Below are 14,135 nucleotides of genomic sequence, written 5' to 3'. Positions count from 1 at the left end.
ACGAGAAGTAACAAGGGCATGAGTGACTGTGTGTAGGGAGTCCCGATCTAGATAGGGACGCAACTGGCGGATCAGGCGAACCTGATGAAAAATCCTCCCGGACACGGCCGTCACATGCTCTTCTAACGACAGCCGTGAATCCAGGAGGACACCCACGTTGCGAGCCCTATCCGTGGGGGCCAATGATTCGCTCCCAATAGTCAGCGATGGCACTAGCTGACTATATCGGGACGTCGGAAACCACAGCCACTCGGTCTTGGATGGGTTGAGCCTGAGCCTGTTCCTCCCCATCCAGATCCGTACGGCCTCCAGGCACTGGGACATCACTTCAAGGGCATCGTTGGGGTGGTCCGGGGTGGAGATGTACAGCTGGGTGTCATCCGCGTACTGATGGTACTTCACCCCAAAACCACGGATGATCTCACCCAGCGGCTTTACATAAATGTTGAACAAAAGGGGCGAGAGGACCGATCCCTGCGGCACCCCACATATGAGGGGCCTCGGGGTCGACTTCTGCCCCCCTGTCAACACAGACTGCGACCGATCAGAGAGAAAGGAGGAGAACCACCTTAGTACGGTGCCTCCCACCCCCAACTCTTCCAACCGGTACAGCATGATACCATGGTCGATGGTATCAAAAGCCACTGAGAGATCTAACAGGACCAGGACAGAGGAGCAGCCCCTGTCCCGTGCTGTACCCAGGCCTGAAACCCGACTGGAACGGATCCAGATACGAAGCTTCATCCAGGTACTGGGGAAGCTGTCCCGCAACCACACTCTCAACAACCTTCGCCACAAAACAAAGGTTGGAGACTGGACGATAATTAGCCAATATTGCCGGGTCCAGGGAAGGCTTCTTGAGGAGGGGCCTCACCACCGCCTCCTTAAGGGCGGCGGGGAAGACACCCTCACCCAATGAAGCATTTATAATCCCCTGGAGCCAGCCTCGCGTCACCTCCCGGGAAGCCAACACTAACCAGGAGGGACACGGGTCCAACAAACATGTGGTCGCGTTCAATCTACCCAGAATCCTGTCCACGTCATCTGGGGTCACAGGATCAAACTCATCCCAGATAACAGTCTCAAGACCTGCCTCCGTCACTCTCGCTGGATCTACCCAGTCAGAGTCCAGACCTTCCCGAATCTGAGTGATTTTGTCATACAGATATTGAACAAAGTCCTCGGCTCTTCCCTCCAAGGGGTCCTCCCGCGCTTCCTGGTGGAGCAGGGAGCGGGTCACCCTAAACAGGGCAGCCGGGCGATTATCTGATGACGCAATAAGACCAGCAAAATGCGTACATTTTGCTGCTTTTATCGCCACTAGGTAAGTCCTAATATGGGATCTTACCAGTGTCCGGTCCGATTCAGAAAGACTAGCTCTCCAACTACTCTCTAGGCGTCTTTTCTGGCGCTTCATCTCCCTCAGCTCCTCGGTAAACCAAGGAGCCAGGTGAGATCCGCGCCAGGTCAGAGGCCGCAAAGGCACGACTCGATCCAGGGCCCCAGCAGCCGCCCTATCCCAGGCGGCCACTAGGTCTCCAGTCGAGGCGTGAGCCAGAACCTCAGGAATTGGCCCAAGCTCCGTCTGGAACCTATCGGGTTCCATCAGGCGCCTGGGGCGGTACCATCTTATCGGTTCCGCCTCCCTGCAGCGGGGTGCCGCGGTACGAAGGTCAAGGCGAAGGAGAGAGTGATCCGACCATGACAAGGGCTCGATGACTACATCCCCTATCTCAAGATCACTCAACCACTGTCCAGAGACAAAAACCAAGTCCAGTGTGTTTCCCCCCATGTGCGTAGGGTCATGAATTAGCTGGGTCAGGTCCATGGCCGTCATGGAAGCCATGAACTCCCGAGCCACCTCAGACGTCTCACCCACGGACAGCAGGTTGAAATCCCCCATGACCATAAGTCTGGGGGTATCAACCGCCACCGCGGCGATAACGTTGAGTAGCTCAGGCAGGGTTGCTGCCACGTAGCAGGGAGCCAGGTACGTGATCAGCAAGCCCATCTGAACCCCATGGCCCCACTTCACAAGGAGGGACTCACTCAAAATATGCTTTTTTTCCCATAAATTTCTACTTCAATTATCAAAAGTCTCCCTTCTTCATCTGCAAAAATTAGTCTCGAGTTTATATGCTTTTGAACATAAATCGCTACTCCTCTTTTTTTAGTTTCTGCTAGAGATGTATATAATTGACCCAATTTGGTATAATTCAATAAATAGAGATGATCTCTTTTTACGTGTACTTCTTGAAGGCATATAATATTCAAACGTGCTTTTATTAATTTATTAAAGATCTTTTTTCTCTTGTTCGGACTATTCAGCCCATTAATCTTAACTGACAATAATCGAATTTCCTCCCCCATCCCTTCTCTCTTCTGTTGCCCTTACTTGCCTTCTACTTGAAGTTTCTTTTTTGTTTGTCTTGTTTCTCTCTGATTTAGTCCCTCGGCTCCTATTTCTGCCTGTATCTGCGTCTGTCCTTTTCCTTTCTTTCTCCCACCTAGCTGTTCTGGTTCCCCTCTCTCTTCCTCCTCTAATAATTCTTCCCCACTCTTCCCCTCTGACTCTTCTCCCACCTCCGCTTCTAAAGGGTTCAAATGTCTTATAAAAAATTCTCTAGCATCTCTAAGGTTATCAATTCTCACTTTTTTGTCAGCCCAAGTAAATTGTAACCCTTCCGGTAATAACCACCTGTATAGTACTTTGTGTTTTCTTAATTGAGTGGTTAAGAAATGATAGTTTCGTCGTATTTCCTGTACCCGTCTGGGGAGTTGCTTCAATATTATCAATTGTTTGTCCTTATATGTCACCGTTTTGTCTCTGGACTTCAAAATCACTTCTTCCCTAAGAGCTTTTTTTGATAGTCTAACATGAACCTCTGTCGGAAGTCTCTGAGGGTTGGGGTGACTTCCTCCCAAGTAGTCTTGCAGCCCTTCTCTGAGCTTGCCTACACCCCGCTCTCTTTGCCCTTGGATCAGTGGAGTAGGCAGCTATTCCTCATCAGAGGAGATATGCTGCCTATCAGTACCACTGCCTGTCAGCAGCTGATCATCCCAATGTCTGTGCAGGCAGGCAGGTGTCCATTTGGTTGACCATCTCCCCCAATGCCAGAGGGGCCCGGGACAGCATTTTCCTCAGCCCCTGGCCTCTCCAAACATCTCCAAGGGAGATGTGCCATTCCTGTTGGATGTCCCAGTTCCAACTGCTCCTCCTCTGAACAAAGGCCCAATGGGGCCAAGACACTAATCCACACACAGGTCATCCTCCCCCAGGACCCTGTGGACTAGGGTGTTCCAGGTACTTGTAGAATATAGAAGCCATGCACAGTCCTTGGCATTCACCCATATAAAGTCCTCCAGTCCATAGCCCTTCAAAGCCACCAGATACTGGAGGCTCATCCAATGTGAATCTCAAATGCTGTTCACCTCATACTCCTGAGGTCCCTCATACTCCTGAGGTCCCATACGGTCACAGGACCCAGTGCAGTGGGACGATGGAACCATTGACACAGGCACTAGTAATGACCAGTGTAACACCAGATAGATCCTCATATTTCAAGGCAATGTTAGCCGGAAGGTGACAGGATTGATCACAGCTTCGACAGGAAATGGGCCTAGATAATGTTGATTCAGTTTTGAGATGGTTGACTCAAAGGCAGGTGCCACAGGGAAAGCCAAACCTGATCTCCTACAGTTAGCAGAGGAACATCTGTGTGGTGATGGTCAGCAAACTTCAGTAACTTGGTGCACAGCCCAAAGCTCTTGGAGGAAAACATTCACCACAGGCACAGGAGAGTCTGGTGGGGCTAAGGGAAAGAGGTGCAGGTGAAAACCGTAACTGGTGAAGAACAGGGTCACTTGGGTAGAGGTGTGTTGCAAATTGTATGCAAACTCAGCCAACACTAGCATGTCCACCCAGTTGTCCTCCTGTTGATTCACGAAGCACCAGAAATATTGCTCAAGGATGGTATTCATTCTTTTACTATACCCTTCAGCAGTGGTGAAATTAAAAAAATTTCCCTACCGGTTTTGTGGGTGTGGCTTGGGAGGGGTCCCAAGAAAAAAAAATTAAAAACAAGTTAAAACAATTAAATCAATTGGCCGAAAATTCTAATAAAACAACCCATTAAAAAAGTAAAAATATTATTATTATTTAGGCCAGCCCTGCTTGTTGGAATAGTAATGTTTTTAGGCCACGGCGAAAGGTACGCAGGTCGGTGATCCTACAAATCTCCAGGGGCAGCTCATTCCAGAGGGTAGGGGCCCCCACAGAGAATGCACTTCTCTGAGAATGCACTTCACTTAGCAATAGCCTTCATTTGTATATACCTGTTTATTAGGGCTTTTGGCCCCCCATAAGCAGTGTTTCTACAAAGTCAGCTTATTGCCCCCACAATCCGGGTTCTCAATTTACCTACCTCGGAAGGATGGAAGGCTGAGTCAACCTTGAGCCTGGTGAGATTTGAACTCGCACTAATTGCAGGCAGCTGGCAGCTAAGTGCTACATAACAGCACTTGGTCCGCTGCACCACCAAGTGTCTCTCTATCCAAACTCATAAAGGAAGTCTTGGAAGATGCGCTTGCTCTTATCCAGGAGCAGACACACACACACACACACACACACACGCTCAGAAGGCACGCCCAACTTTCAGCACCGCAGATTCCAAGAAAGAATTCCGATAAAGTTCCTGACAGAATTCAGAAGTTCAGAATATCAGTGGCTGACCAACAGTGAGACGAATAGTTGTCTGCCACACCTATTCGCCTCCGCCCCCTGCCTTTTATCCCCAGAACTAGGGTGGGGCTTAGCTAACAGCGATGGCTCTTCCGTCCCAAGGACCACCCCATAGCTTCCTGCTGCTCTCCTCTGCCTTCTGTTCATCTGTGCATCAGGCAGCAGACATAGTTGTCCGTCCTCTTCCTCATCAGCCATCTCCAGACTCAGCCATCTAGGGGCTGATGGATAGCCCAGGCTCTGCCTCTGTCTCTATCTCTGACAGCTCCATTCCCTCTTCCCCCTCGGAGCTCTCCGGTTGCCTTTATGCTGGTCTCAACTTCCTCTCCGTCTTCTCATCTGATTCAGCAGCTGGAGGGGCCAGTGGTCAACAGGCCACAACAGTGGGCTTGATTATTTTAGTAAGTTGACAGAACTTATTGTGTGTTTTTATTGGCTGTCTTTTCAAATTTCAAAGAGAAATCTCAAATCTTGGGAATGAGGTTGATCACAAAGATAGCCACAGAATCAGATATACTGTAACTGCTTCAGTAATACAGCTAGGTGCTAATGGTAATGAGTCACTTCAAGCAAATGATTGTTCCCATCCTTTAATAACATTCTTGGGGGAATTCAGAGAATGATAAGGTACCTCAAATTAAGGAGAAATGTACTAACAGAACAATTAACCAGTGGAACAGTTTGCCTTCAGAAGTTGTCGGTGCTTCATTACTGGAGGGTTTTCAGAAGAGACTGGACAGCCACTTGTCTGAAATGGTATAGGATCTCCTGCCTGAGCAGGGGGCTGGACTAGAAGACTTCCAATGTCCCTTTCAGCTCTATTCTGATTGATTGGCCTAATATTCTAGAAATGAGCTGCTCTCAAAGCAATGTTATGCATGTATTTTCAGGCTTTATAAAAATATTTCTATCTAATTTTCTAGGTTTGGTATGCAAAGACTCCTCTAGGAAAAGCACGAATCAAGTCACTGACAGAGAAGGAAGATACTGGAAAGGGGAAAGGAAAAGGAAAAGAAAAAGACAAGGGAAAAGAAAAGGATAAGGGGAAGAAGAAGGAAGGCAAAAAGACCAAAAAATAAAAATGGTCTTAATAGTCATTGTAGTTATAATGTAAAGGAGAACCTTTTCTTGGAATGCAAGTTTTCTACTTGATACCAGTAAACAGTTCATATGTAAAAGTACTCTTTGAAAAACATAGAACAAAATGTGTATGACATTTAAGTTCCTTTAAACCACTGTATTTTTCTTTTATTATTTAAGCTATTTTAAAGTTACTTAGTTAGTATGATTTATCAGTTTTAAAAATCTAGTAATTGAAAATCTGTCTACAAATTTTAAGTCACATATTTTACAGTATTTATGCTTATGAGTTTTGTCCAGTGAGTGAGAACAATATCTATTCAAATCAATCCATATATAACTTAGAAGTGGTTTATTTCTTCTTTTCCTGGTTGGACATGAGAACTATGTAATAACCTGTTCCAATGGTAATCTGCATGTATCCTCTGTCCAGGTAGTTCAAAAGAAATGGGATAGGTTTTTCCTTAGCCCTACAGGGAGTTGCAGGCTTGTGCATAGAAGACGACTATATATTTATAACTTACAAAATTTGTAAAACACTGATAAATTATTGTTTCCAATAAATTTTTTAGAATTTAAAAGATTTATTTTTGGGAGTTATTTTAAAATACTGTTAGCTGCTGAATGATATTGGCCCTTGGATGAACTTTTCTGAGAATATATTTTCAGGTATATATGCCCTGCTGAGACTGGTGCATAACATAGGGGTCTTCCTGAACTCTCCATTCCTAGTGGCAGCAATGGCCATGAAAGCCTTTCACAGATTCAGCTTGTGCACCAGTTGCACACATTTCTGGAACAAGAGACCCGCCTCACAATCACTCATCGTATGGTCATCTTCAAGTTGGATTATTACAATATTGTCCAAATGAGGCTGCCCTTAAAGATCACCCAGAAATTATAGGTGATCCCAAATGTGCAGGGCAAGCAGTGATGAGCATGCCCTGATATGTGCACTGCATTGGTTTCCATTTGGGTTTGAAGTCATTTCAAGATGCTGATTATGATCTATAAACTCTTACATTGCATAGGGCCTACTATCTGAGGGACCACTTGTCTATTTGCTCCAACACAGCTCGGTTGCTTCTGGTCATATCAATTAAATCAAATCCTCAACCCCTGAACTGTGGCCCACTACCAGGGCAAGCACCTTCCATTCAAGTGCTCTCTGCTCACACAAGTGGAATTTCGAGCACAAGTGCCCTCCATTCACACGCAAAGCTCCATTTGTGTGAGTGGAGAGTGCAAGCACTCACCCTAGTGTGGGTTCTACTTACCTTTAGTATGGTTCGCAACGAGATCACTTGTGCGCATGCGCAGATCACCGATGATGACATCCAGGGTGGTGGAAGGGGCCTCCCGCCAGTTTTACTACCGGTTCTTGTGAACCAGTCCAAACCAGGGGCAACCCACCACTGCCTCACACCAATGGATCTGTGTACGTGTGGACCTGCCATTCACACACACCCTTCCACACCGGACCAGGCCACCAAGATGGAATGGTTGGGCACTGCTGAATTAAATGATGCTCTCTAATGATCTGCAGGAAGCAGACCTTCTCTTCTCCCACCTTTGGAACAACATCTCCCCTCATATATTGCTTGTGCTCTGTGCCATGTTGTACATTGTTTTCAAATTGTGAAGCTGCCAGGGTTATTTGGAGTTGGGCAGCCTAAAAATTTGACAAATAAATAAATATTACACTTGATCTTAGACAAAAAGCAATAAATGTTTTCATATATTAATGGTAATAGTATTAAAAATGCTTGAATTATGCTATTAGGAAAGAGGTTAATATGGTAGCAACACAAGAATATATTGATCCTTATGGACATTTATTATTATTAATCTAGCATATTAGATTGTGATTTAATTCTTATTAATTTTATTTAGCCTATAAAATGATTCTGATTTATTTCATAGATGTTTTGCAAAATTGTATAATTAATATATAATCATTTAATTCTAGGAAATTACATCGATCTATTGATGTATCAGAGTAAGTATAAGAAGATTTCTCCTAAAAATATAGTTATAATCAAAATTAGAAGGTGCTCTAGGCTTATACACAAAAGTTTAATTTGATAGATGTGTAGTGTAAATTTCATTTTAGGATTTATTTTTTTATATTCACAGAATGTGTTCCATACTAGATTATTTTAATTTCCTCTTTATTAATTAGAATATGTTTTAGATTCTTCTGTTCATCTTATTGTTATATCTGATCATCTGAATCCTTCAATTTAAAAAGTTTAAATCTGCCCAAGATAAGTGGTATTTTAACACTTGTTACAAAAGGAGGGATTTTTAAGTTAAAGAAGAAATTTTGGTTAAAGAAAGCTGCAGAAGATCCTATGGAGCTGGCCTATCATGCAGTTGTATTAGCCAAGTTACAGATGGGAAATTTTTATGATGACCAGGTAGCTTTTTCATTGAATAGATTAAACCATTGGGAGTCTGATGAAAAAGCTGGTATGTTGTTGACACATCAATTAAAGCAACATCAACAGAGCCTAATTTCTAAAATAATTATTGTATTAGAATGTAGAACAATAGGATTGGAAGGGACCTTGGAGGTCTTCTAGTCCAACTCCCTGCTCAATCAGGAGAAACCTATATGATTAACAATTATTAATTACTAATTATTAATAATCATTAGCAATTAACTTTTTTTCTAAATCATCATATACTTTGTATGACAACATACAAACATCATATAGTTTGTATGATAATAGGAAGCCAATTCTTGAATCATATATATATTCAATTTTTATCATAGGATAATATTGATATTACTTGATTCTAACAGTTTGTGCAAATTGATTAACCTCCTGGTCCTAGAATGGTATGAAGTGTTTGCAGATTTCCTGGACTCTGTACTATTGGAAGTTTATAATGAATCTTTTAAAAGGTTAGTATACAGCCTCTTTCATTTTATGAAGCTTAAATAAAATTGATTTTAAAACCAGATAAAAATCCTAAATTCAGGTTTACTTCATTAATGTGGATACTGAGGCTCCGATTCTTTTACTTCATTGGCTAGATAGTGGCAGAAATTTTATTACATAGAATCCAACCATTCCAGTAAGGAAAAATGGTGAAGATTTACATTTATTAATAATTATACTGGAAGTAGCTAAAGACAGATTGGACTCTGAATTCTTTCAATGCAAAAAAAACCCCTTTGGTTTGGTGCAGATTAATTGTTTAAAGCAACTGATGATCAGATACAGTGTTTCCAGATATTTTGTTCATTGGATTGAGACATATTATTTGCAACCTTGTATGAGAGCCATGACAGATCAAGCTATTTCAAATTCCTTTGAGTTACAATGTGGTACTTGGCAGGTATGTCCATTTTTGTACTTGTTTTATAATTTGATCCTTGAACCTTTAACAGCCTTTAGGTTTAATGGGTATTATCTCAGCAGGGAGCTAATGCAGATTACTTTTATATGCCAATTATGTATTAACAATTTTGGATAAGTACTTTTCTGTCTAATTTCATACACATAGTATAGTATTTTGAAAAGTACTCTACACTGAACAAACAGTTGAAAATGAACTCGGTTAAACTGTTTATGGGCTTTAGGCCCAAATCCTTTTGACAAATGTGATCAACAGAATCATTGTGGCATTTGATTCCTGTGGGCCTTATACCAAGCTTTGCTGCTTTTGAGAAACATTCAGTGAAAGGGAATTTTAGGAGGGAAATGAAGTCTAATTATTTTCAGTAGGAATTCTAAAAGACAAAGCTATTTTTAATAGGGGGTGTGATGACTTAATGGTTTAAAATGTTGAGCTTGTCAGCTGGAAAATTGACAGCTTGGGTTCAAGAACCAAGTGCTGCGCAACAGGTGAGCTCCTATTACTTGCTCTAGCTCATGCCCACCTAGCAGTTTGAAAACATGCAAATACAAGTAGATAAGTAGGTAACACTTCAGTGGGAAAGTAACAGCGTTCTGTGCGCCTCAGCATATAGTCATGCTGGCCATCTGACCAAGGAAATGTCCTTGGAAAGTGCTGGATCCCTTGGCTAAGAAATGGAGGTGAGCACCATTCCCTGGAGTCAGACACGACTGGAGAGGGGAAACCTTTACCTTTAATTGTTTTAATAAGTATGAATTTACTTATATTTCCTTGATTCATTTTCTATTTATTATTCATTTATTCATTTTCTATCTTTTTTTATAAAAAAATTTAGCAACAGTTTATGTTAGTGGTTGTCATTTACATGTAACACATATAACACATTTTCATATATAGAATTCTTTCATGTATGAAAAACAAGTATCCTTCCTATTATATTCAAATGAATGATCACCAACACAAAATTTTGTGTGATTTGCATTGAAGCCAAGAATACAAAATAACAGAATTGAAAGGGACTTGGAGGTCTTCTAGTCCAACCCCCTACTTGAGCAGGAGTCCCTATACCCATGATGGTGAACCAATGGCACGCGTGTCACAGGTGGCACATGGAGCCATATCAGTGGGCACGCGAGCTCAGCTCCAGCGCACATGTGCGCATTGGCCAGCTGATTTTCGGGCCTTCCAGGCCAACCAGAAGTCAGGAAACAGGCTGTTTCTGGCCTCTGGAGGGCCTCCGGGGGGCGGTGGGGAAGGCCGTTTTTGCCCTCCCCAGGCTTCTAGAAAGCCTTTGGAGCCTGGGGAGGGCGAAAAATGGGCCTATTGGGCCCACTGTGCCATCATGTGCCACAAGCGGGGGCAGTGCAGGTGGAACACGCGCGCATGCATGGGGGGGCATAGAATTATGGGTGTGGGCACGCACATGCGCGACCCCCCCCACGCTGCCCACGCTTTTGGCACACGATGGCAAAAAGGTTAGCCATCACTGCCCTATACCTTTCCAAGGTTAAGACTGTAGCACTCTGGTTGCATTGTTTAATTTTTTTCACCTTTCTACAATCTGTGACATCTAAACATCTGCTCAAGGTAGTCCTAATTTTAGTGGCTGGTTGTTCCCAAATAATATAAAGAAAACTTTAAGACAACAAATTTGATGTGATGAAATGTGATGTGTGAAATGGGAATCAGCAACAGGGTGAGAAAATCATAAAACCCTGAAATTGTATTATAAGCCAGATTTTAAAATTTGACTTCCAATTTGCATATCGAAAATTATGTGCTCCAAGAATAAACCCAGAATAAATTACTTCATGTTTAAATACAAATCCCAAAAGATTCAAAGATCCCAAAAAAGTATAAAATATCCAAAAGATATTTTATACACAGAAATTATTGTGAGGACATAATTTATAATTTTAGCCAGGCTAAAATTATTGATGATAATATATAATTATTTTCATAATTGCAGACTCAAATTCATTTTACTGTTTTTTCTGTTTTAAATTCAGTGTAAGTCTGTCTGTGCATGTATAAAAAAAAGCTGACCTGATTTTCTAATATCCATTGAAATCAGTTCATATATTTACTAAAAGCAATGATATTTGAACTCTTAATGTTCCTCTTGGTGAAATGCCTGCACAAAGCAGTACCTAGCCATGGGCATGGTGGGAGAGGAAAGAGAACTGCCAATCAAACTTGTAGCTGGAATTAAATGCGTACCTGTCTCCCAGCTGCGTATCAACAGCCCTGCCCGGGCTGCTCGACGCCCTATTGGGGCTGGTGGTGGAGTTTCCCAACTTATTGTGCTGGGGGACTTCAATCTGCCATCCCTGAGTGGGGCGTTGGGGGTGGCTCGGGAGTTCATGGCCTCCATGGCGGCCATGGACCTGACTCAAATTGTTCAGGGCCCAACACATGAGGGGGGCCACACGCCCGATCTTGTTTTTGTCTCAGAGCAGTGGTGGGTGGAGTTCGGTGGGGGACTGACTGCTATTGATCCCCTGTCATGGACTGACCACCATCTTCTCCAGTTGGGCTTCCAGTACACCACCCCTCCTCGCTGGGAAGTGGAACCGACCATCTGGTTCCGCCCCAGGCGCCTGATGGACCCGGAGAGGTTCCAGACGGAGCTTGGGATGATGCCTCTATCTCTCTCCCACGCCCCGGTCACAACCCTGGTGGATGCCTGGGATGAGGCCGCTGCCGGGGCTCTGGACCAGGTCGTGCCTTTGCGGCCTCTAACTCGTCGCAGATCCTGGTTGGCTCCTTGGTTTACCGAGGAGCTCCGGGGGATGAAGTGATGTAGGAGAGGCCTAGAGAGCAGTTGGAGGGCCAGTCGTTCCGAATCTGACCGGTCACAATTGAGATCATTTACACGGGCCTATTTGGTGGAATTGGCGATGGTGAAACGTCGCTATTTCTCCGATGTCATCGCATCCGCAGAGAATTGCCCGGCTGCCCTGTTTCAGGTGTCCCGCTCCCTCTTGAATCAGAGGGCGGGGGAAGACCCAATGCGAGGGCGAGCTGAGGAGTTTGGCCAGTATCTGCAGGACAAGATCGCTCAGATTCGGGACGGCTTGGACTCTGACTGGACAGGGTCAGACGGTGAGGAAGTGGCGGGTCTTGTGCTTTGGGAAGAGTTTGATCCTGTTATCCCAGAGGAGGTGGACAGGATCATGGGGAAGTTGAGTGCGGCCACATGTGTACTGGACCCATGCCCCTCCTGGCTGGTTTATTCAGCTCGGGAGGTGACACGTGGATGGATCCAGGCAGTGATAGCTGCTTCTTTAGAGGAGGGAAGCTTTCCTGCCACCTTGAAGGGGGCGGTGGTGAGGCCCCTCTTCAAGAAGCCTGCCCTGGATCCAGCTGTTTAGAGCAACTTTCATCCGGTCTCCAACCTTCGCTTTCTTGCAAAGGTTGTCGAGACTGTGGTGGCATGTCAGCTCCCAGTGGCCCTGGATGAAGTGGAGTACCTTGATCCGTACCAATCGGGTTTCAGGCCCAGATGCAGCACGGAGACTGCATTGGTTGCACTGGTGGATGATCTCTGGAGGGCTCGGGATAGAGGTCATTCCTCTGTTCTGGTCCTATTAGATCTTTCGGCGGCTTTCGATACCATCGACCATGGTATCCTGCTGCGGCGCCTCGAGGGGTTGGGAGTGGGAGGCACCATTTTACGGTGGTTCTCCTCTTACCTCTCGGGTCGGACGCAAGCTGTGTTGGCAGGAGGGCAGAGATTGACCATGAGGCCTCTCAGGTGTGGGGTGCCTCAGGGGTCAGTTCTCTCACCCCTTCTGTTCAACATTTATATGAAACCGCTGGGGGAGATCACCCGTGGTTTCGGGGTGAGGTATCATCAGTATGCTGATGATACCCAGCTTTTTATATCCACCCCGAACCAGCCCAGTGATGCCCTCGATGTGATGTCCCGGTGCCTGGAAGCGGTACGGATCTGGATGGGGAGGAACAGGCTTCGGCTCAACCCTGCCAAGACTGAGTGGCTGTGGATACTGGCATCTCAGTTCGAAGGTGAGATTCCATCGCTGACTATAGGGGGTGAAATTTTTCCCCCTGTAGACAGGGCACGCAACTTGGGTGTCCTCCCGGATTCACGGTTGAGTTTAGAAGATCATATAACAACCGTAACCAGGGGGGCATTCGTCTGGTCCGCCAGTTGCGCCCCTATTTGGACCGAGATGCCCTATGCACAGTTACTCATGCGCTAGTTACCTCCCGCGTTGACTACTGTAATGCTCTCTACATGGGGCTGCCCTTGAGGACCACTCAGAGGCTTCAACTGGTACAGAATGTGGCCACGCGGGTTGTGATCGGGAGAGTCCCGATACTCCCATGTTACACCCCTCCTGCGCGACTTGCATTGATTGCCGGTTGCCCTCCGGGTGAGATTCAAGGTGCTGGTGATGACCTATAAAGTCCTAGATGGCTTAGGCCCAGGATATTGGGGGACCATCTGCTGCCAGTAACAGCTGCCCATCGCCCGGTGCGTTCTCACAGGGAGGGCCTGCTCCGGGTGCCGTCAGCTAGACAGTGTCGGCTGGCGACCCCTAGGGGTAGAGCTTTCTCTGTGGGCATGCCCACCCTTTGGAATCAACTCCCCCTGGGGCTCCTGACCTTCGCACCTTCCGCCGCGAATTAAAAACATGGTTGTTCACATTGCCCAGCCTGGACTGAGAGGGTTTTTAGATTTTGGGGGTTTTAATATAAATTATATACGTACATTATGTATTTTATAATTTTAACTGGTTTGTTTTATTGTTGTGAGCCGCCCTAAGCCCTCAGAGATAGGGTGGCATATAAATTTTATTAATAAATACATACATACATACATACATACATACATACATACATACATACATACTAGTGATGGGTTGCTACCAGTTTGCACTGGTTCAGGAGAACCAGTAGCGGTAACTTGGGCTGGGTT

General features: G+C 45.1%; 1 protein-coding gene across 6 annotated transcripts in view; it reads left to right on the top strand.

Annotated features, from left to right (window-relative positions):
- The window catches only part of DRC11 (dynein regulatory complex subunit 11), a 277,555-nt gene extending 271,153 nt beyond the window's left edge, over positions 1-6,402 (top strand). For 4 of the 6 annotated variants that reach the window (XM_087885743.1, XM_087885733.1, XM_087885750.1 and 1 more), the window contains one exon: positions 5,665-6,402. In XM_087885743.1, coding sequence (XP_087741869.1) covers positions 5,665-5,820 — 156 coding nt within the window. In that variant the 3' untranslated portion in view covers positions 5,821-6,402. The remainder of the gene's footprint in view (positions 1-5,664) is intronic. The other 2 variants (XM_087885748.1, XM_087885745.1) reach the window with 2 other exon arrangements.
- The last annotated feature ends 7,733 nt before the right edge of the window (positions 6,403-14,135 follow it).

The sequence above is a fragment of the Pantherophis guttatus genome, chromosome 1 (assembly GCF_059756535.1).
Source record: "Pantherophis guttatus breed Tessera chromosome 1, ASM5975653v1, whole genome shotgun sequence".
Taxonomy (NCBI): Eukaryota; Metazoa; Chordata; class Lepidosauria; order Squamata; family Colubridae; genus Pantherophis; species Pantherophis guttatus.
This window is presented reverse-complemented; position numbering and strand designations above follow the sequence as displayed.